At 46.9% G+C, this 21,329-nt stretch overlaps 1 protein-coding gene across 1 annotated transcript; it reads right to left on the bottom strand.

Annotated features, from left to right (window-relative positions):
• Positions 1-1,445: 1,445 nt before the first annotated feature.
• On the bottom strand, positions 1,446-21,329 carry LOC119402088 (monocarboxylate transporter 5). Its single transcript, XM_037669190.1, has 4 exons — positions 21,036-21,329; positions 10,056-10,199; positions 6,345-7,340; positions 1,446-2,388 (listed from the first exon to the last, which is right to left on the bottom strand). Exons 1-4 carry the CDS (start codon positions 21,211-21,213, stop codon positions 2,237-2,239), a joined length of 1,470 nt encoding a protein of 489 aa, XP_037525118.1. The 5' UTR covers positions 21,214-21,329; the 3' UTR covers positions 1,446-2,236.

Genomic DNA, 21,329 nt, shown 5'->3' with positions numbered 1-21,329 from the left:
AACTACAGGAAAAAGCCCAAATCGAGCTTGCTAAACTTTCCGAACAGTTCATTGCCAATAAACTAACCATTGATACAACAAAAACTAAATATACCGTTTTCCACTCACGTTCAAAAATTATCTGTAATAGTTCTGTCTCACTGCATTTAAATCAATGCTAACTCGAACTCACCGACTCATATACCTATCTTGGCGTGATTCTCGATCAGCATCTAAATTGGCAGCGTCACATCGAAGCTCTTTGCTCAAAGTTAGCATCTGGTTGTTTTGCATCGTTTCAGGCACGGGAACATTTTCCAAGAAACATTCTCCGCATCCTGTATTTTTCATTTTTCCAGTCTCACCTAACGTACTGTATTGATTCATGGGCCTGGACATTCAATACTTACCTAGATCCTGTTCGACGTTTACACAAACGAGCCGTCCAAACTATTAGTTTCTCGCTCCGAAATGAAGCAAGCAAACCAATATTTTCTAAACTGCAAATCATACCGTTTGATTTCTTACGCGAAATAAGTATGGCTAAGTGGATTAGCAGTGTAATAAAGGACAACTATCCGTTTAACATATCAATATTGCGTGTGCCAAATCGTCCAACAAGAAACAAAACAATTGGGAAGTTTAATATACCATTGGCAAGAAACCTATATGGCCAGAGACTTGTAGAATTTATTGGTACAAAAATATGGAACGACATACCAACTGAGGGAAAGCAGAGCAATAACGTTTCACACTGGTTAAAAAAGTACTATCAACAGCAAATGTCATGTGTATAGACACTTATGTGACGTGCGCAACCTGTAGATACACTCGTATGTTTTCTTTTGTTTTCTTTCTTTTCTCTTTCAATGTTGTTATGCTTACCACATTTAAGTTATAAACGATATGTTGTCTCGTTGTTCTATACCACGTATTCTATGTCTATATCATATATTTTTTCTCCGTTATATCTTTTTCTTTTTTTATCTGCTATTTCTCTTTTTTATGTAGTTGTCAATGACAATGGAAACCGTCAATTACATGTTTGTTAATGAACATTTCTGTAATTACGTGTCTGTAAATGTCCCCAATGCTAGCCTTCGGCTAAGGGGTCTTACAGTGTTTGCAATCGATATGTATTTATTTCATGTGAATAAACTTCAAACAAGCTTCAAACGTACTTCTATGCCAGGAGCCTCAAACACGCAGCCCGTGACCTTTCGCTAGCGGCCCGGCCCACACATGACTGTCGTCATTCCATATATTTCATTTTTTCTTAACCAGCTGGCCGACCAGCTACGGGCCATCCGGTAAGCCGAAGATGCCACCCGGGTCCAAGAACATCAAGCCGTCACCTGAGGCACCACCATCATCCACGACGGAGGGTTGGACGGGACAGCGGTTCATCCCCTCTTCCCCTCGCCCCGCCCGAAGGAAACTGCCGGAATAATCTTAAATAACGTTTATTCATTTTTTCAATAAGTATGTTGAAGAGCCTTCTTCTTGCAATGAACAGTTGTCCACGCCAGAAAGCAACATGGCGGGCAAGCCTGACGGACGCGTTTTTCTTCGAATGTTTTAGGCTGAAGAGGTGCTTTCCTAGGGGCCCAGACCCTCTTGCGTCGAAATACCAGATTTCCCCTGCCTCCCGCTTCGGGAGAAAGAGAAGATAGAAGGCGGCGAGAAGAGAGAGAGGAGAACAATTGGTATCGAGATGTTTCTGGAATCCTGACGTCAGATATCCTCCAGAAATGGTCCATATATGATATATGGAAAACACCGCCATTCAAATGGCAACGTTAGCTGCCATTTAGAGGCCCATGTGCTTAGACTTACGTGACTGTAAGGAACACCATATGGTCGACATTTCCGGAGCCACTACGGTGTCTCTCGTAATCACATTGTCGTTTTGCTACGTAAAACTCCAATTATTAATAGTTAATTTATAAATTGTTCAATAAAAGTCCCTCGTGTGAAGTTCAAACCTCGAGCTGCTGTCCTGACATTTTCATGCTTTTGTTGCTTTTAAAGACTTATAATCTTCATATTTTCTCTTGTCTTCGTAATTCGTATAATTTCTTTGCTAGCGCGTCGTTATGCATTACAAGCTACTGGTTGTGTTTGGTACTTATAATAATTTTTACATTGTTTTCAGCAAATATGTTAAGATGCGCGGCCTCTTCGCATATTCCACCTTTAGTAAACCAAAAGCCTGAGCTTTTTGGGCATTATTCTTTTGCCTAAGGCAACATTACCGTTATCGACGAGTTGCCTGGGACAACAGTTTTTCACTGGTGGTTCGCCTCTCACAGATGTATGTGAGGAGCCAGAGAATTGCACTACTCCAGGCTACGCCAGCACTGAAGTAAAACAGTCCATCATAGCTTCCAAGCTTGTCCCTGCAGTATCCTGAAAATTGCCGAAAAGAAAATATATAGATACATAAGATACATATAGTAAGAGGGTTGTGCCTGTAAAAAATAGGTTGTTATTTAATGAACCCAAAATGTCTCGAATGAGATTCGAAAAAAAAATACGGCAGATCCCACGCACTGTGGGAATCGATGTAATGCGAAGCAGCCAGCAGAGAGCTGCTACATCGCCTTGTTTGTCTTTGAGACAAGTGAAGTCATTCATGCCATGGCATCTAGTACACTATATACCGCATGTTTGACTTGCATGCATGCATGTACAATCCGGTGTATACTATGCTAATGAAACGTATATTCTGGAATATACAATGCATGACCTGTCATTTAGGTTCATCACGCACTAGTGTCATGCCATAACAATTTTTGGTATATATCCAATTACCAAAACGGCCAGAAGCGCACTATAACAGTGTCATGTAAATTATGTGGTACATGCCATGCATGTCATGATATTCATGTTACCACCTCTCATTTATGTTCGCGATACAGTCGCGTGGCGCAATACTGATATTACTGTACATCAACTTAGCCAAACGGCCGCGAGTGCACCATGAGCGTGCCATGTAAATCATGTCGTACATGACATGCATGTCATGATTTACATGTTACTACCTCTAATTTACGGTCGTCATACAGTCGCGTCTCGCAATACCAATTTTGGTGTATATCAAGTGAGCGAAACGGCAGCGATCGGACAATGAGCGTGCAATTTAAATCATGCCGTAAATTATATCCACATCGTGATAGTCAAGTTACCATCTGTCATTTATGTTTGCCATACAGTCACGTCGCGCAATACCAATTTCGGTGTATATCTAGTGAGTGAACCGGCCGCGAGTGCACCGTGAGCGTAGCATGTAAATCATGTCATACATGACTTGCATGTCACGATTTTCATGTTACCATGTTTCAGTTATGTTCGTCATGCAGGAATGTCTCATCATACCAGTTTTGGTATGTATCCATTCATTTACACAGCCACGAGCGCCCCGAGACCATGTAAGGTAAATCATGCTGTGCATGATACGCATATCATGATTTGCACACTAGGACCTGTCACTTGTGTTCGTCATATACTATCGTCATGCCATACCAATTTTGGTATATATATAATTAACAAAACAGCCGCAAGAGCACCAACACCATGGCATGTAAATCATGCTGGTCATGACATGCATGTCATGTTTTTCATGTGATGACCTGTCATTTATGTTCGTAATACGGTCATGTTATGTCATACCGATATTGGTATACGTCCCATTAACGAAACGGTCAGGAGAGCTCATAGTCGTAGGCGGCTAGATTAGATAGATAGATAGATAGATAGATAGATAGATAGATAGATAGATAGATAGATAGATAGATAGATAGATAGATAGATAGATAGATAGATAGATAGATAGATAGATAGATAGATAGATAGATAGATACGCTCAAGGTCGCAGAAGTTCACTAAGAAATGCTCCGCATTAAAAAAAAAAACGCGTGAGGCTGTTAGGGGTACAACATGCTCACAGTCAGAACGAAAGCAAGTGCAAATTGCGCGAAAGGAACTGGATTCTGCCTATTTCACGAAAGACTTCGAAAATATTTGCAACATTGCGAGAGGTAAGCGGAATGTCTCCATATTGTTCTTGGAGCATATGCAAGCGAAACACTTGTGGGGGTGTTCCCGCTGTAAATACGGTAAGAAAATCCAAAATATCGAGATTTTCTTTTGGAAGTCTACGGAACTCCGTTTCGGCCCGATTTAAACACACCCGAATAAATGGCCAGTAAACGTTGCTCTGCTACGATCCTGTTTCCAAAAATGATGGGTTAACGTTTGTTCCAAAGTCTGGGCACGTCACAGGAAGGTCATGCGCTAAAAATTTTCGTAATAGATTATTTAGGCAGGTCACGATGGGGAACATATCATTAGTGAAGGCGGCTGATCGGTGAGAAGAGGCACTTACGAAAGATAATTTATATAAATTTGGCCCTCCAGCGTAGATTTCAGAGTGCTCGTTGGGTCGATAGGAGAGAGAGTGCTTAGGTCGTGAAACGAATGGCTGTAACGCTGCGCGTACTTGACAAATTGCAAAAAAGAAATTTGCGGCAATCGGTTCGTAATGTCATCAACTGCAATAGTGAGGTCATTGAATGATTATTTGGAGAAGTGCTGCAGGACCACTTTACGCTATGCACTGTTTCCCAGGATCCCGAGTTCTGTGGTATAGGTAGGTGTGAGTCCCATCAAAACACTCATTGTATGATATTTCTATGTGTCGTCTTTCTTATGTCCTGTCTTTCATACAGACAGGCACTCTTTTCTTTCAGTGATATCTCCCGTCTCTTCTCGCCAGCAAGGCACTATCCCTCCTGAAGCACTAACGTAGGTCTGCATTTTTCTTGTATTAAATGAATCGCACATTAACAATTCCGTGAATTCCTCCCCATATTTTTGTGCTTGGGCGTGTGCGGCTACAATCTAAAACGTGTGTTGAATATGTCGTGGTCGAAACCAGATACGATGGCGTTACCTGAAAACAGTGGGCCTCCATCCCTGCAGACTGTGATTTTAACACGAAAGTGTTTTATGCCGGGGTCCACCAAGTACATCCGTCACGGATATGACGTTGATAAAATGGACGCCAACGGGTGAGAAAGAAAAAAACCAAGAAAAAGATACCCCGCTGGGAATCGAACCCACGACGTTGCGGCCGCGACGGCAAGCGCCCGACGCTCTACCGACTAAACCAACTCGGGAGATGCGAGGCACGGCGCGAACGCGCCTTATATCTTTCACACATTCTCTTTCGCGGCGGGCGGAGCGGGGCGGTGCCGCCGTCTGTGAGAGGTGGAAAGAAGTAATGCTTCACGATCGACACTTACTAGCGCTTACTCCGAGATTGCACGTGATATCGGAGGTCATGGTTAAAGCGTCTCGATACCAGAGAGGTAGACTGGCCGCGCTGGCGTCGCCGAGGCACCCTTGACGCAGTTACGTTCTTTGCCTTTGGATTCGTGTTAGCGTGCGTCGGCTCATCGGAGTAGTGCACCTTCCACGTGCACGAACGGGATTTCTCTGCCGCCGACTGCTTCAAATGCGAGAGCACCGACTAACAAAACTGCTGCAATATGCGTTGCAGAAAGGACGCGATTTCGACGGGCGAATGTCGTGCCTTGGTGGAGCGAGAGCAGCGCCTGCGAGACAGAGGCCAGCGGGACGCACGCGTTTGCGGCTCAGGCTACGAACCTCTATCTCCCGCGTTGCTGAAGTGCAGTGTGTGTTATGTATGCATGAGCACAGGCGTCGGCTACCCATTACTAGAAAGCGCACACCGTGCCGTTTCTCTCCTTAATTGACGACGCTTTGAAGAAGTGCATACCGGGTACCAGTGTTGATTATGAGCTCGTTGATATCATCCTTACGCGCGATTCACGATTCGCTGTGTCCAAATATATGTTCACACCGTCAGCTACCTCAACGGTTTTATCATGATCATGGGCGTTAGTCGTCGCGATAGAGACATGCTCTCAACATGGGTGCATCCACGTCAAACGGTGCTATAGCTGCCAAACACGAATAGACATTGTACAAGCTCTCATATATCATAAGCACTACTTCTGTGAAGACACGTTTCACTTTCGTGTTATACCGATTCCTATGACGGAGGGATCAGCCATGTTTTTTTGGCTCTATGGGAACGACCACTGAGCACTTTTTATGTAAATCGCGGAAACCGACCTCCACCTATATAAATGTAATACTGAGTATTTTATGTCGCTGGGCAAGCTTTCAAAATAAAGGACATGATTTGTGCGTTGCAGAAGTCACAACTATAGAACACTATAGTTTAAATTGGTATAAAATGACTATAAAATAGTTATGACTTCTGCGTTGCAAACATGGATATGCAGAGTGGGTCGGGATAGGCGCCACATTCTTACCTATCATAAGTGGCCTTTCCAGAAGCGCGAACGCGGCCACAAAATTAGCGGCTCCCAAACACAGACTGAACACCGCCGGATCGACCAGCTCACCGCACAGCACGAAAATATGCGTCACGGCTATGCCATTGCAAGAACCGGCAACAGCCGAGAGCGCCGCCAGCGCCGGGTACGAAGTGAAGAACGGCAGCAGCGAGTGCGCGACTCCGTTGGCCGTTAGGCACAGGACCATCATAGCGCTCTTTCGTAGGAGTCCTTTGTCCGTTATGGGCCCGGAAACGAACCTCGACACGAGATCGGGCACCGTTATAAACGTGACGAGAGAGACGGCATCCCACTTGGGAACGCCGCATTCCACAGCGTAGTCCACCACCACAGTGAGAAGCGTCGTGTTTAGGTACCAGATCTGACCCAAAGTGTAGGCGACTACGTAGAACTTCGGTTTCTTCAAGAACAAGAGGAACTTTGCCAAAGTGTTCCTTGGAAAAACTTTGTCGCTCGGAGGACTATCAATGGCATCTAAAGCTGCGTCGCACGTAGATATCCTTTTACATTCAGAGCAATTCAGAGGCGCCTCGATCCCCGTTGTCCCGTTACAGAAGCTCAACGAGTCGCTGTCGCAGTGGTTACGGTGGTTATCTCCCAGTCCTTGGGCATCGCCGTTGGCCTCGTACAAGTGCGTGTTTACGACGTTGGAAATGTCCACTGTTGTTGAGGAACTTGGTACGCTTTTCTCCATGTTCCGCGAAGCAACTGTTTCTCGCCAAGGCGTCCTCGTGAACAGCGCTGCCGCTGTGGAGTTGAGCATGATGGCGCCGAAAACGAGAAAGCCTCCTTTCGTGCCGTACTCGTCAAAGAGGTACTGCATCACGGGCGGGAAGATGATTCCCCCGACCACGCTGCCACCGATGGTGATGCCCGATGCGAGTGCCTTGTTTGTAGTGACGCTCTGGTTGACGGCAGCATAGCCCAACGTCAGCAGAGACAAACCGCACCCTGGGCGAAAGAACAGGATCAGATAAATGTAACACATTGACAAAAGCATAAGCGTCATACATTTCCTCTATAATGAAAGTGGAGAGCGAAAATTAGCGCTCTTGCCTATTAAACCCTTGAACTTCTACGTTGGAGATGAACAGTTTGCATTCACTATGCTCTACTAGTTTGCAGTGTAGCCACGAATCCATGCTTAAGGACAGCTACTGCGGGAAGTTTGTTGTTCCGGTTGCGGAGATGATGACTGGAGAAGGATAATCTGTGAGGCAACAGTTAATACTGACAAATTGGCGACGTGTCGAGCATTGCAGTACTCACGTACTAGCGTGCTTCGCACTCGTGAGAAATAATGGCACATTATGTGACTGCCGAGACAATAAGATATTAGGAATACAACGCTAATTAGAAAGCGCGTGCTCTTAAGCGAGTATGTTAAGTTTCCACTATTATGCTGTAGAACGACAAGAAAAATGGATCTCAACAACCCTGAGTTTTAGGCGAGCTCATTTGGTTGCATTCGAGTGTATTCCTCGTCGTGATCAGGCCCACGGGGAGCCGTTGGCTTAGGAATAAAAAGCTATTGCTTATTACAAACATTGAAAGAACGCAAACTGTGCAATATGAGAAGTTGTTTCAAAAAACATGGCTGATCCCTCCGTCATAGGAATCGGTATAACACGAAAGTGAAACGTGTCTTCACAGAAGTAGTGCTTATGATATATGAGAGCTTGTACAATGTCTATTCGTGTTTGGCAGCTATAGCACCGTTTGACGTGGATGCACCCATGTTGAGAGCATGTCTCTATCGCGACGACTAACGCCCATGATCATGATAAAACCGTTGAGGTAGCTGACGGTGTGAACATATATTTGGACACAGCGAATCGTGAATCGCGCGTAAGGATGATATCAACGAGCTCATAATCAACACTGGTACCCGGTATGCACTTCTTCAAAGCGTCGTCAATTAAGGAGAGAAACGGCACGGTGTGCGCTTTCTAGTAATGGGTAGCCGACGCCTGTGCTCATGCATACATAACACACACTGCACTTCAGCAACGCGGGAGATAGAGGTTCGTAGCCTGAGCCGCAAACGCGTGCGTCCCGCTGGCCTCTGTCTCGCAGGCGCTGCTCTCGCTCCACCAAGGCACGACATTCGCCCGTCGAAATCGCGTCCTTTCTGCAACGCATATTGCAGCAGTTTTGTTAGTCGGTGCTCTCGCATTTGAAGCAGTCGGCGGCAGAGAAATCCCGTTCGTGCACGTGGAAGGTGCACTACTCCGATGAGCCGACGCACGCTAACACGAATCCAAAGGCAAAGAACGTAACTGCGTCAAGGGTGCCTCGGCGACGCCAGCGCGGCCAGTCTACCTCTCTGGTATCGAGACGCTTTAACCATGACCTCCGATATCACGTGCAATCTCGGAGTAAGCGCTAGTAAGTGTCGATCGTGAAGCATTACTTCTTTCCACCTCTCACAGACGGCGGCACCGCCCCGCTCCGCCCGCCGCGAAAGAGAATGTGTGAAAGATATAAGGCGCGTTCGCGCCGTGCCTAGCATCTCCCGAGTTGGTTTAGTCGGTAGAGCGTCGGGCGCTTGCCGTCGCGGCCGCAACGTCGTGGGTTCGATTCCCAGCGGGGTATCTTTTTCTTGGTTTTTTTCTTTCTCACCCGTTGGCGTCCATTTTATCAACGTCATATCCGTGACGGATGTACTTGGTGGACCCCGGCATAAAACACTTTCGTGTTAAAATTGATAATCACATACTTGGAAACAGCGTCAATAATCCAGCTTGAGAGATCCTCAAGCAAAGCATTTACTTACTCATATGCACCAGCCCTTTTGTACACTCTTAATCAGGTCCTGAAAACGCTGGATATTTCCAGGAAACTAGACGAAAAACGTTCGGTTTCCTGTCTATATCTAGCACTTCAAGCGGTGCCTGATTAAGAGTGATGTATCACTACGTGGTAGTGTACTCGTACGAAATCAAGCCTTGGCCTCGCTAGGTGCTATGTGCGCAGGGCGTCGCTTGACAACTTCGCCTCTCTCACAAGTGCAACCTCATATGGAAGCGATAACCGCGGACGAATATCTTTGGTAAGGAATCTCTGGCCATCTGCAAATTCGTACGGGCTTGCCAGCGACAGCACCTGGAAATATCTGAATGTATATAATTGCTCCCTTCTTTAGATAACTCTGCACTTCTGGGACACTTGTTTATCGCGATTATCTTAGGTTCTTAGGGCTATTGTTTTATTGAGACAATGAAAAGACAGGGCAAGCAATCGCGAACCAAATTATGCATCCTTGTTTTTGGACAATTTAGGAAGTGCACGTTTTCTGCTCTGGAGGTACTTAAGTAGTGACAATGAGGAAGCTTAACAAATTTTCCACCAGGCGGTCTAGATTAACACAACTTCGAAGTTATTTTGATTTTCCCTATTTTGTTTAAAATCGGCACATAACATGACGTTACTAATTTTAATCCAGCGTGTTTTCTACATTCATTATTGATTAGTAGATGCGATGGAAGCCGTTGTGAAACTGTCGCGTTCAGAATTGTTTTGCATAACTCGCTTCTAACAGGAAACAAAGCAATCAAATAGCATTCCAGCAATTCCAGATTAGGTGAACTTTAAAACAACTACAAATGCATTTTTACTTTTTCCTGTCATTTCTTTTGGATAAATAAATTAATGCTGCTTACTTACCGTGTACGACGCCCAGACTAATGATGAGGAATGGCACACCATTGGCGAAGTAGCTGGCGCACACAGGAAGGGACGCTAAGAAGCAGCCTACCACTAGTAGGTTTGAGATCTGGAAGTATTGTGCTAGGATTCCGGAAATGGGACCTGCGAAGATGGATGGTAATTACACGCTCCAAATCAGACACGTGTAGCTTTTAATGGTCGACGCTTATGGATGATGCTATTGCCAAAACACTTGCCTAATGTCCGTAGATCAGAATACAGCTCAAATATATAATCTTTTCGACACTTTTTTTTGAAACGTCAGAGACTTCTACTACGGACTCTTATGTCGTGGACATGAGATGCTAGTACTCGGGAGTAAAAGCTATGAATACTAAAAATGCCTTTTTTTATTTTCACAGTACGGCTGAATACAATGAAAAAGAGCCCTTAAGTTCGTTTGTGTAAAGTAGCCAGTTCCGCATGTGCTTCATAGCAAAACCATTTTTATCTGACCACAAACAGGCATATAATTCGAACACTTGGGTTATCATCCTTGTGCTGAACAACAAAATTTTATGCTCTGGCGTAGTCCTCAAAACGCACTTGGCAGCTCATTTCCATGACCACCGAAAACAGTGTCGTTAATATTTGTGTCAATATGCAAGAAACAGAAGAAGTACAGAGGATGTAAGGGACGGTTAACCAGACGCACATATTGTTTCATGCCTTTAGCAAGAACATTCGAGATAAGGACGAAGAAATAAAAAGGAAGAGAGAGATAAAGAACACTGGTTATGCACACATTTAAAAGTACACGGCAAATATCTACAGCGTGAAAGATACTTCTCGACTTAGGCACTTATCGCTTTATCTTCCTGCCACGCGCAGGGTGGTGGTTTCTACGATCGAGACTTGAAAAGTATTGACAAGAGGAACGTAATGCGATGACAAAAAATACTTTTTTTCTCGCAACATAGAGGTGGAAGCCAACGTTTGAAAGCACAGTGAGTTAAGAGGTTGTACACACGAGCAGAGAGTGCCTCAGATGGGGCACCAGACGCTCTGGCGGGTGAAGCTATCTTTGTCAAAGGCGCCTTGTTCTCCTTGGTGCGTTAAGAAACCAAACGTCACCACGTTGGTCAAGCGAGCGCACACGGCTATCGAACACGACACCCATGTCAGGGACATTGAAAACGTCCTCGTAGAATTAATTCCACCACGCAAGACGCCCGACAGCATCTTCGTACTGAACGTCTACAGCAGTCCCAGATGCCGCAAACACCGCTTCCACGTCCTCTTCAAACGAGCACTCGACATCGCCAAGGGGCAACAGCTCTTCATTGGGGGCGACTTCAACGCGATGCACACGGCGTGGGGTTACAAGCACGATCACCCGAAAGGCAGGCATTTGTGGGCAACGGCGCAACACGCCGGCCTCGAGCTGGTCACTGACCCCGCAGTACCAACAAGGCAGGGCAATAGCGTCAGCACCGACACGACGCCGGACCTTACCTTTACGTGCAACACACGCAAAGTCATTTGGACGAACACCATGCAAGACTTGGGTAGTGATCACTACATTATTTCCATAGAAGCAGAAGGCGGCCCACAGGAACACAATGCCGGTCGCCAAATAAAGATCACTAATTGGAACCAGCTACGGAAAAATCGTGACAAGCAACAATCCGAAGACATCACAGACATAGAACACTGGACCGACCAACTTCGGCGGGACATCAAGCGCGTGACGCAAACGATACCGTCGACAGCTGGGCTCGAGAGTATAGACACCCGGTTATTGCACATGTGGGAAGCCAAAACCCAGCTGCAGCACCGTTGGAAACAACAGAGACACAATCGAAGACTGCGAAAACGGATAGCGCAGCTCAACAAAGAAATAGAAAAGCACGCGCTTAGCCTACAAAAACAACAATGGGAAGAGAATGCGCGGAGATGGACGGTCAGCTCACTACGAGTCGCACGTGGCAAATGCTGCGGTACCTGATAGATCCTGCCAATACCAAGACCACACATAGGCAAGGCATATACAAAATTATACACGCTTACGGGGGAACGGAGCAAGATTTCCTACGAGAGGCGGAACTCCGTTACATATCCCAAACGCCACCGCAAGTACATCCGGACTACACGGGAGAAACCAACACCACCCTGGACGCGGAATTCTCCGTTGCCGAAATCGAGGCAGCCCTCATCAAACTCAACACCAAGTCGGCCCCGGTCCAGATCGAATACCGAACAGGGCACTGCGCAATCTCGATTACGGATCGATAGAAAAACTGACAAATACATCAACGAGTGTTGGGCGCGTGGCAAGCTACCCCAGCAATGGAAAGAAGCACAGGTCATACTTATACCGAAGCCCGGCAAAAAATTACAGCTGGAGAACCTGCGCCCTATCTCCCTCACGTCCTGTGTAGGCAAATTGATGGAGCATGCGTTTCTCATTAGACTTACGGATTACCTCGAAAACAACGAACTATTACCACACACCATGATTGGGTTCCGAAGACATCTCTCCACGCAGGACGCCCTTCTACAACTGAAACATCAAATCATAGAGAATCCTGGGCGCTCGACGAGAGCTATCCTCGGGCTGGACCTGAAGAAGGCCTTCGATAACGTTCGACACGACGCCATATTGCGACAAGTAGACAAGCTGAATCTCGGACTGCGAACGTACAACTACGTCCGAGACTTCCTCACGGGAAGAAACCGCACGCATGCGAGTGGGACAACTAGAGTCAGATCCAATCAACATCGGGAGCTCGGGCACCCCGCAGGGCTCGGTGATCTCGCCGATGCTCTTCAACCTAGTCCTGCTAGGGTTACCCGAACGATTACATCAAATCGAAGGACTGCACCACACGTTATACGCGGATGATATTACGATCTGGACGACAACGGCAGTGACGGAGCGATCGAGCAACGCTTACAGGAGGCAATAGAATGCGTGGAAGACTACCTCATAGGCACGGGACTCACCTGCTCGGCTGAAAAATCCGAATTGCTGCTATATAGACCGGTCAGAAAGGGGCGCCTACCCAAGGGCTACGTCCCCTCGGAAAAAGAAGAGATCAAATTAACAGCATCAAACGGCTCACCCATCCCGACGGTAAATAAGATCCGGGTACTGGGGATGATGATAGAGCAGAACGGCGGCAATGGCGAAGCACTGCGCAGGATAACGGCAAAAGTCACCAGCACGATGCAACTCATCCGACGCATCGCGAATAAACACGCGGGCATGCGCGAAGGCAGCGTCATACGACTCATACAAGCCTTCGCCATTTCTCAAATAACGTACACGGCACCGTTTCACAAATGGAAGGTTGCGGAAAAGGACAAGCTTAACGCCCTCATACGCAAGACGTACAAATTTGCGTTGGGACTTGCGCCTGGAGTTAGCACCAGCAAACTCCTAGAACTAGGCTTGCATAACACGCTCGAGGAACTCGTGGAGGCGCAACAAATGTCCCAGCTCGAGCGCCTATCCAAGACCCGCCCGGGCCGACACGTGCTCGAAAAACTCGGCATAACATACCACACGCAGCATGGCATCAAGGTCGAAATTCCAAGAGCAGTACGCGAGCAAATATACGTTCCGCCATTGCCTCGCAACATGCACCCCCAGCACCACACGGGACGGCGTAAAGCCAGGGCACAAAGCATGAACCAAAGCTACTCCAACGACAAGGAAGCGGTTTTCACAGATGCAGCCCGTTATCCAGACAGGAAGAGTTTCGTGGCGGCAGTTACCAGCCATCGAGGCAAGTACCTCACGAGCGTGACCGTGAACACTGCACACGCCGAAGCGGCAGAGAAGCGGCTATAGCACTGGCCCTCACACAGACCAAGGCCACGTACGTGATCAGCGACTCACAAACAGCGATTCGCAATTTTGCGAACGGACGCATCTCGCAAGAGGCGTGCCACATACTACAGCGACATCCCGTACATCCAGGAGAGGTCGACTTCGATAACCGAAGGCACTTGCTGTGGATACCGGCACACACCGGACTGAGCACCCCAAACGAAGCGGCTCACCGTGTTGCTCGAGGCCTCACTCACCGAGCATCACCGGAGGAACAAGAGCCCCCGCGGGGTACGGCAAACATCTGGGCGTGGGAGGATCGTATGACCAGGTTTCACGATATCACGACACACTACCAGTTACAGAGACGCGTATACCCATCCCTCACGATAGGCTAAACAGGACGCAAGCGGTACACTACAGACAATTACAAACAGATTCGTACAGGAACCCCAGACTCATGCACGCCATGTATCCAGATATTTACACTACAAACAGATGCAGCTCGTGTGGCGAGGTTGCCACGCTTAGCCACATGTTGTGGGAGTGTCAGGGCTTAATAGACAAATCGAACAGTGCCGATTCATCCGTCTCTTCCACCGCCAGCCTCCGCTCGCGCTGGAAGACCGCACTGCTCAGCTCGAACCTGACAGCACAACTCTGGGCCGTCCAGCGTGCCGAGGAAGCCGCTTCGAGACAAGGTCTCGGAACCGCGTCCGCGGTGGGTGCCCAGGCCCACTAAAAAGACGCCGGACTCAAATCTCATTGATTTGACAATAAAGTTTCCGTTCTTCTTCCTTGGTGCGTTAGCTTAGTAAAAGGGGTTAGTCATGGACTTCACTTGAATCACGCGGTGCCTCTTTGGTACCTGTCCTCTACATAAGAAATAACTGAAAGGAAATAAGGAACGTGAAATCAGCGAGCTTATTTTCATATAATTTCATATTTCACAGACAACACGTACCGACAGAAACATCGTCACGTGACGTAAACGACCAATCCGCTTTAAAGTAAACTAACACGCCAACTATGAAAAGGTACCTTTGTCAAAGGTATATCCACCTATCCGAACGTCGGCCAGCTTTTCTGGGGCACCTAATAGATTATACAACTCACACAGCGTTTTTTACGGCAGTTTCTCGTGCTCATTCCTTGACATAATAACGGGATCATAACGTAAAGCAGGCTGTATAGTTGTAGTGCTTTACTCTCGACTCGTGTATTCAAGCCATACAGTCCGTGTCCTTTGGGTTCCGCTGGGCTTTTTTGAGCGTAATATGCGCGGCACTTAGTTATCCTAACAACCTACGCACTTCCGGGTGGGATCCGAGATAACGTGTTTTATTGCGCCAGCAACTTCAGGGGCACTCGTCGCGAAAATTCACCGGAGGCGTTATCGTGCAGTTAAGTATAAAGGCTAAACGCGATAACATGCAATCGCCTTGCGCGCGCGGTGCACAGTGTCTGAGGGAAAGGGTGAGAGGGTGAACCTAAAAACATGGTGGCACGATGTGCAGTCTTTCCCACTGGTGCTGCAGAAGGGGATGCTGCTTAGGTGAAGGTGCCAGGAGACCCGCATGATGTTCTCTGTGTGCAAAGGAGATATTCTGGAAATGTACATTAGTGGACATGTCCACTTCGGCCTGGCGGCATCAGAACGCGCTCAGTTGCTGCGAAAAGCGGCAAGCCGAGAAGTGATCGTGAAGGCGCGTTAAACGGGAGACCGCGTTAAGCCTAATTCGAGGGCTGACGCGATCGCGGTATCAGCGTTAATGCACGGCCTCTGATATTTACGATGCAAAGAGCGGATCTCAGGAGGCTGCGCTCGCGAGATAGAAGCGCATTCCGTTCCTTTCATTGCTGTTGAGAGTTGTGGAAGCCTCGTCATGTCAGAAGGACGTTACGGAAAAAGCACCGGAAAGAGTGATGCGCTGCTTGTGAAGCTCCGGCCAATCAAAGGTGGCCTAAATGGACAGTATACTCAATTGGCGGTTCGAGTATATATCCCCAAATAAACATAGCATGACGGAGCAGTTGCAGGAAGGCTGGCCGGATGTTCATGGGACAGGGTTGGGTCAGAAAAGAGAGGTATAGGGGGGAGGGGAGGGAGGTTCCGGTTGGCAAAGGTCTGACTTTCAGGTACCAGGAGATCTGCACATGCAACAGAGATGCAATATTGTCTGGTCCAGGCAAGATGTGATTTATAACAAGAACGAGGCTGTGGTTAAGTGGCTAACACAGCACCTGTATCAATAAAGATATTGGTTCACGTAAATGGTTTGGGTTTACAACGAAACGAGAGCCACGGCAGAAATCGAGCACCATGACTGACAATGCAACAGAAAGCAAATTAAACAAGGATGTTGCCTGACTGTCTGTCGACGTTTTTTTGTTTGAGCATCTGTGTGCTCATCCGTCGTCACTGATAGAACGAGCACAACGAAAGAAGAAAGTGGCCGCCGAAAGCGGAGAGAATGGCGGAAGAATTCGGGGGCCCTGCAGTTTTCACCGCCCAAAAAGAAGCCCATCGCCACCGCTGCCTGCGAGATGGCGCCATCGTATTTATAATCTGATTGTAAGGGTGAACCATATTGTGCACTTTTTCTGGAAGCCACGGGATTACCCACGGACCTTCGACGAGTCTTGCATAAAAGCCCACGTGCTCGACCCGTAGCTAAAATTTTCGCCAGCTCTTTCTGAACAATGAGTTACGCAACCCCGCAATTCGTGCCACCGAAGGAGAAGCTGATCGCCGCCACTGACAAGGGACCCGCGAAATAAGAACACACGTGGTTTAGCCTCAGGAAATATCGTAATCGTCAGTATTTTCTGTGCTGTTATCCAAATACCGTGAACGAAGTTAAACGAATATATCGCCGGATAACGTATTGAGTAAGAAGTGTGCGGTAATCCTGGCAATTACAGATCAAACTGATGCTTTCAGCACTTAGTTTCAGCTTGTAAACGCTGCTGTGGTTGTTCTGTAGAGGAGTGCTTGAAAAAGTTAGTAGCAAGGTGGAAAATGAGAGGATCTCAAACAACGACTGCAATATAAGTGTCCTGGCTATTAAAATAGCGAAAATTTCCTAATTTGTTGTACGTGGACAGCTTCGTGTCGAGAATGCTCAGTCATCAGAGAACAAAGGACACCCATGTAAACGCTGCCACGAACAAAGTGCTGAGAGAGAGAAATAGATGAAAAGGAAGAGGCAGGGAGGTTAACCTGGTGCGAGTGACCGGTTTGCTACCCTGCACAGGGGTGGGGATATAGGGGTCGGAAAGAGGACAGAGAGAGAGAGAGTGAGATAAAATAAAAACAAAACAAAAAATGCACACACATGCAGGACGTCTTATCAGAGCCGTTCTAATAGACCGGTTGAACGCAGAAAGCTCATTAGCGCCTGCACAGCCTTCTTCTGTGACGTTAAGTCCTGTCGGTGGCGCAGGATTCTCTCTTCCGAAAGAGTTCGGTCGTCCAGTTTATCAAGCGCGTTGCAAAGCGACTGTCTCTGCGAACAGTACTGCGGATAGTCGCACAGAATATGCTGAATAGTTTCATCACTTCCGCAGTGGTCACAAGCTGCGGTGTCGGCCATTCCTATGCGTAACGCGTACGCATAGGTAAATGCGACACTCAACCATAACCTGCACAGAAGGGTAGCGACACCTTGGCGAAGTCCTGGGGGAATGCGAAGGCTGAAAGTTGGGTCTAGGGCATATAGTCTTGCGTGCTGGAAGTGTGGCTCGTTCCGCTGCGACGTGGTGCGTTGGCGAGCAAGCACGCAGAGCTTCCGTGCAGCGTCAGTTCTAGAGGGCGGTATTGAGAGTTGATTGTTTTCAGTATGGGCGGAACGGGCAGCTTGATCGGCCCGTTCATTGCCGATAATCCCACAGTGACTTGGAAGCCACTGAAAAGTTATTTAATGCCCTTTCTCAGTTAAATGGTGCGTCTCTTCTGCAATCTCAAATATAAGTTGTTTGTGCGGGCCGCGTCGTAGAAGTGACAGAAGAGACTGCAGTGCCGCCTTCGAGTCACTGAACATAATCCATTTTTGTGCCCTTTCATCACTAATGAAATGTAATGCGACATGAAGCGCTGCGAGCTCTGCTGCCGTCGATGTCGTAAGGTGGGAGGTCTTCAATTTGATTGTTGTGGCTTTGATCGGTATCCCAACTGCTGCAGTTGAGCTGTTTGGCAAAACGGAGCCGTCAGTGTATACGTTTCGTAGTCTTGGTACTACTCATATAGCAGGAGTAAAGCAGGCTGTTTAAGGGCAGGTGACGACATATCCACTTTTCTTCGGATGCCAGGTATTGTTATGCTGATGTTGGGCTGAGCCAGGCACCACGGAGGAATCGAAGGTCTCGCGGCGGGCATGAAGCATGTTGGTAAAGACTCGCGATACGCGGTTACTGTTTGGCAAAAAGAGGTGCGTAGAGCCTGCTAAACACGGACATACGGACATACTTCAAAAACTTTGTGCGTCATGTCCTTAATTCTGAAAAGAATTACTCTTGGGAGGGACTGAAAACAGAGATTTAACACTCGATTCATATGTGGCAATATATATCTCTCGTGTACAGTGCTACAGCACTAGGTATCAATCGAGAAACGCCTGCCACGTCGAATCCACAGGTGCATTCCGCGAGATCTCCAAGAGGCCACCTCTAACGACGTCACGTTTTCTTACTTGACTTCCTCCGGAGAACGTGACACATTTGAGAGTAATATTATTACGCTCGTTTTAGATGTTGAATTTCACGGTAGGACACTGGTCAGCCAAGCCCACGTGGTCAGAAGATTCTAAAGGTCTTGAACAATCGGAACCGCAATGCAGACGAAGCATTACCATGTGAACAACTCGATAACATAGTCACTGATTTCTCAAGCGGCATTGTTCTCATTGTATTTAAATCCATTTCTCAATATTTCATCGTGGTTCAACGACATTTGAATGACTAGACTAGAACAGTAACCTAAGCGGCAGGTATTGTTAAAGACCAGGCCGTTAGTAAGTTAGTTGAGGTTTTTCAGAAGAAGGGCTATTCTTTGTGGCATGAATGGTAAGTGGTATGCCATTTTTTATTGTTGTCCTAACCTCCAGGTACCATTTGCCTTGCTGTCAAAGTTGTGCCATTCAATTTTTTTTGTATGATGTTAACATCATGCGTGTGCCGATAAATGTAGATTTCTGTAAAATAATATAGATGCAAGCGCTCGCCTCGGTTCTTGTTAACCTTGGTTGTTCAGTTCCGTACTGACATCTGTAATGAATATGGACACAAACGAGGTCGTTTCTTTAGTATGTTAGGTTAGTAAGATGGACTGCAGAGGAAGAATGTTGTCCTTCCTGTATCGACGTGGCCGCGGGCGTGTTAACAATATGTATAATGGTTAAGGTATCGTCGCATAAGGTAATCAGAACACAGCTGGTTTTGTGTCAATGTTATGCTGCTATTGCCTCATGAAGGGCTTCAGGGCATAAAGCACAGCCGCTTCATATTCTAAAAGGAAATGCTTGTGCGTAGGTATAAGGACCTGCTCGTGTCAACAGTGACGCATTAGGAACTGAAAAGCACAGGATAACGTTTTCGTGGAATGGGAGCTTTATTTTAGCGCACAGAAGTGTTGATTTGGAAGCTGTACACATACACGGCTGAACAATTTTGTGAAGAGACATGTGGAGGCTGGGGACAGTGTGCAAGATGAGAACATTCTTGAGAAGTGTGGCTTATGACCACAAAATAGTAAAAAAAAAGCAAATTGATGAAATGAATTGATGGACATTACTTATGATGCCAAGAAAATGTAATAATATAAGGTACAACGCATACTTTTCTACGTCAAGAGGCGAATTTGAGGTAAAGACTTTCGATTTATCAACTCCAGGAATGCAATAAACAACTTCGAAAGCATGCCACTATTTGAAATCGTAGAAGGCCGGCCATATGGTGTCACGTGGTATCAGGCCATGTGGGAGCGATTCGCCCGCAAGACTTCTGCGGCAATACGCAGTCGTTATAATAATTCTTAATTATGCGCACTAGTGTCTTATGTAGAGTACTAGGGGTCATTTGTACTGTACCTGTCTATACACCATTGTGCAAAGCTTCTACCAGCACATTAGACATCTTAACACCAGCAATGTGACGCTAACACGAGGAGGAGACACAAAGACAGGACGGGCACCCATCCGGTCTACGATGTTCTGTAAGTTATCACAAGCTAGCGTAAATTTCTGCATTAAATATATTCTCAGCTCCTCTTGCTCGAAGAAAGAAGATTGCTAATTCTTTCGATTATTAATCGTCTTCGTTTTGTTTTTTTCTGCGCTGTGCTGTCTACACATTGGACGACAAAGTGAAAAAGGGCACACAGCTGTTCCACTCAATTTGGTCGCACACGCCAGTGCAGTTTGTACCCGCTTATTACTCAAAGGAGGACAGTATGAATCCGGAGAAGCATGTGCAACAAAGTGAAACGGGACAGGAATGCGTCCCGTTTCACATTGCCGTCCATTGTATCAGGACAACGCAGAAAAGAACAAAATGATGCCATATAAACTAGCCTCACTAGAACCGCTAGTCCATGTCCTACTGGCTTATACTTGTGGGGAACTTGGAAGCAATTCGAGCAATTAAATTAGGAATATCTCATCGAAACCTCCAAAATTTTAAAATACCAGAGGAATTGTGTCGACGAGGTTGTCTACTATAAGACCATCCAGATTTTAAACGAAACTTAAGCTAAACTACTGGACCGAGCATTTCGCTATCAGCGATATCGTGCAATGAACCCTCAAATCGAAAAAAAAAAGAACGCACTGTCGGCCATTTATCGAGTACTTAAGGTACCAGAGGGTGGAAATGGTGACAAGGCCAAGGTGTGGGAATTAGTTCAGGAGCCGAGGGAAATGAATCGTATGTAACTACAAACGTACGACACAATTTGAACACGGATGCTAGTGTTAGGTAAGAAGTCTGCCGCGGTGGTAAAGTGCTTATGGTGCTCGGCCGCTGACCCGAAGTTCGATCCCGGTCGCTGCGGTCCCATTTCGATGGAAGCAGAGAGTAACGACTATATAGTACGTACCTACAAGCACACGTCAAAATGTGAACGCGGATGCCAGCGTTAGGTCAAGAGGGGGAATTCGCCAACTCACCTGCTAGCAGATTGAAAACGGTAGCCAGGCACATTGGCCAGGAAGCATCTTCTCGGGTCACCCCGAACGTGCTGGCGATTGCGACGTAAACGATGGCACCCGACCGCATCATGGCAAGCGTGAATATATTGATAGTGGAGGCCGCCGCGACGACGACCCATCCGCGTGAACAGCCCATCGCGAGCTGGAGTTCTCACTGTGTTTTCCAGTACGCGCTTTGCCCGCGCGCAAACATGCAAAGAACATTCAGATTCGTGACTCCTTACTTTCGACGTCGCAGGAAGAGCACCGCCG

This window comes from Rhipicephalus sanguineus, chromosome 8 (genome assembly GCF_013339695.2).
Source record: "Rhipicephalus sanguineus isolate Rsan-2018 chromosome 8, BIME_Rsan_1.4, whole genome shotgun sequence".
Taxonomy (NCBI): domain Eukaryota; kingdom Metazoa; phylum Arthropoda; class Arachnida; order Ixodida; family Ixodidae; genus Rhipicephalus; species Rhipicephalus sanguineus.
Note: the sequence above shows the minus strand (reverse complement) of the source record. Positions and strands in the feature narration are given on the sequence as shown.

What these genes read in the sequence shown, in the direction of transcription:
- LOC119402088 (XM_037669190.1), bottom strand. Translation starts at nt 21,213, where the DNA reads ATGGGCTGTTCACGCGGATGGGTCGTCGTCGCGGCGGCCTCCACTATC. An exon ending in TAGTCTGGGCGTCGTACACG is followed by an intron (nt 7,341 to 10,055) that starts GTAAGTAAGCAG and finishes TCTTTCGCCCAG; the next exon opens with GGTGCGGTTTGTCTCTGCTG. An exon ending in GGAAAGGCCACTTATGATAG is followed by an intron (nt 2,389 to 6,344) that starts GTAAGAATGTGG and finishes GGCAATTTTCAG; the next exon opens with GATACTGCAGGGACAAGCTT.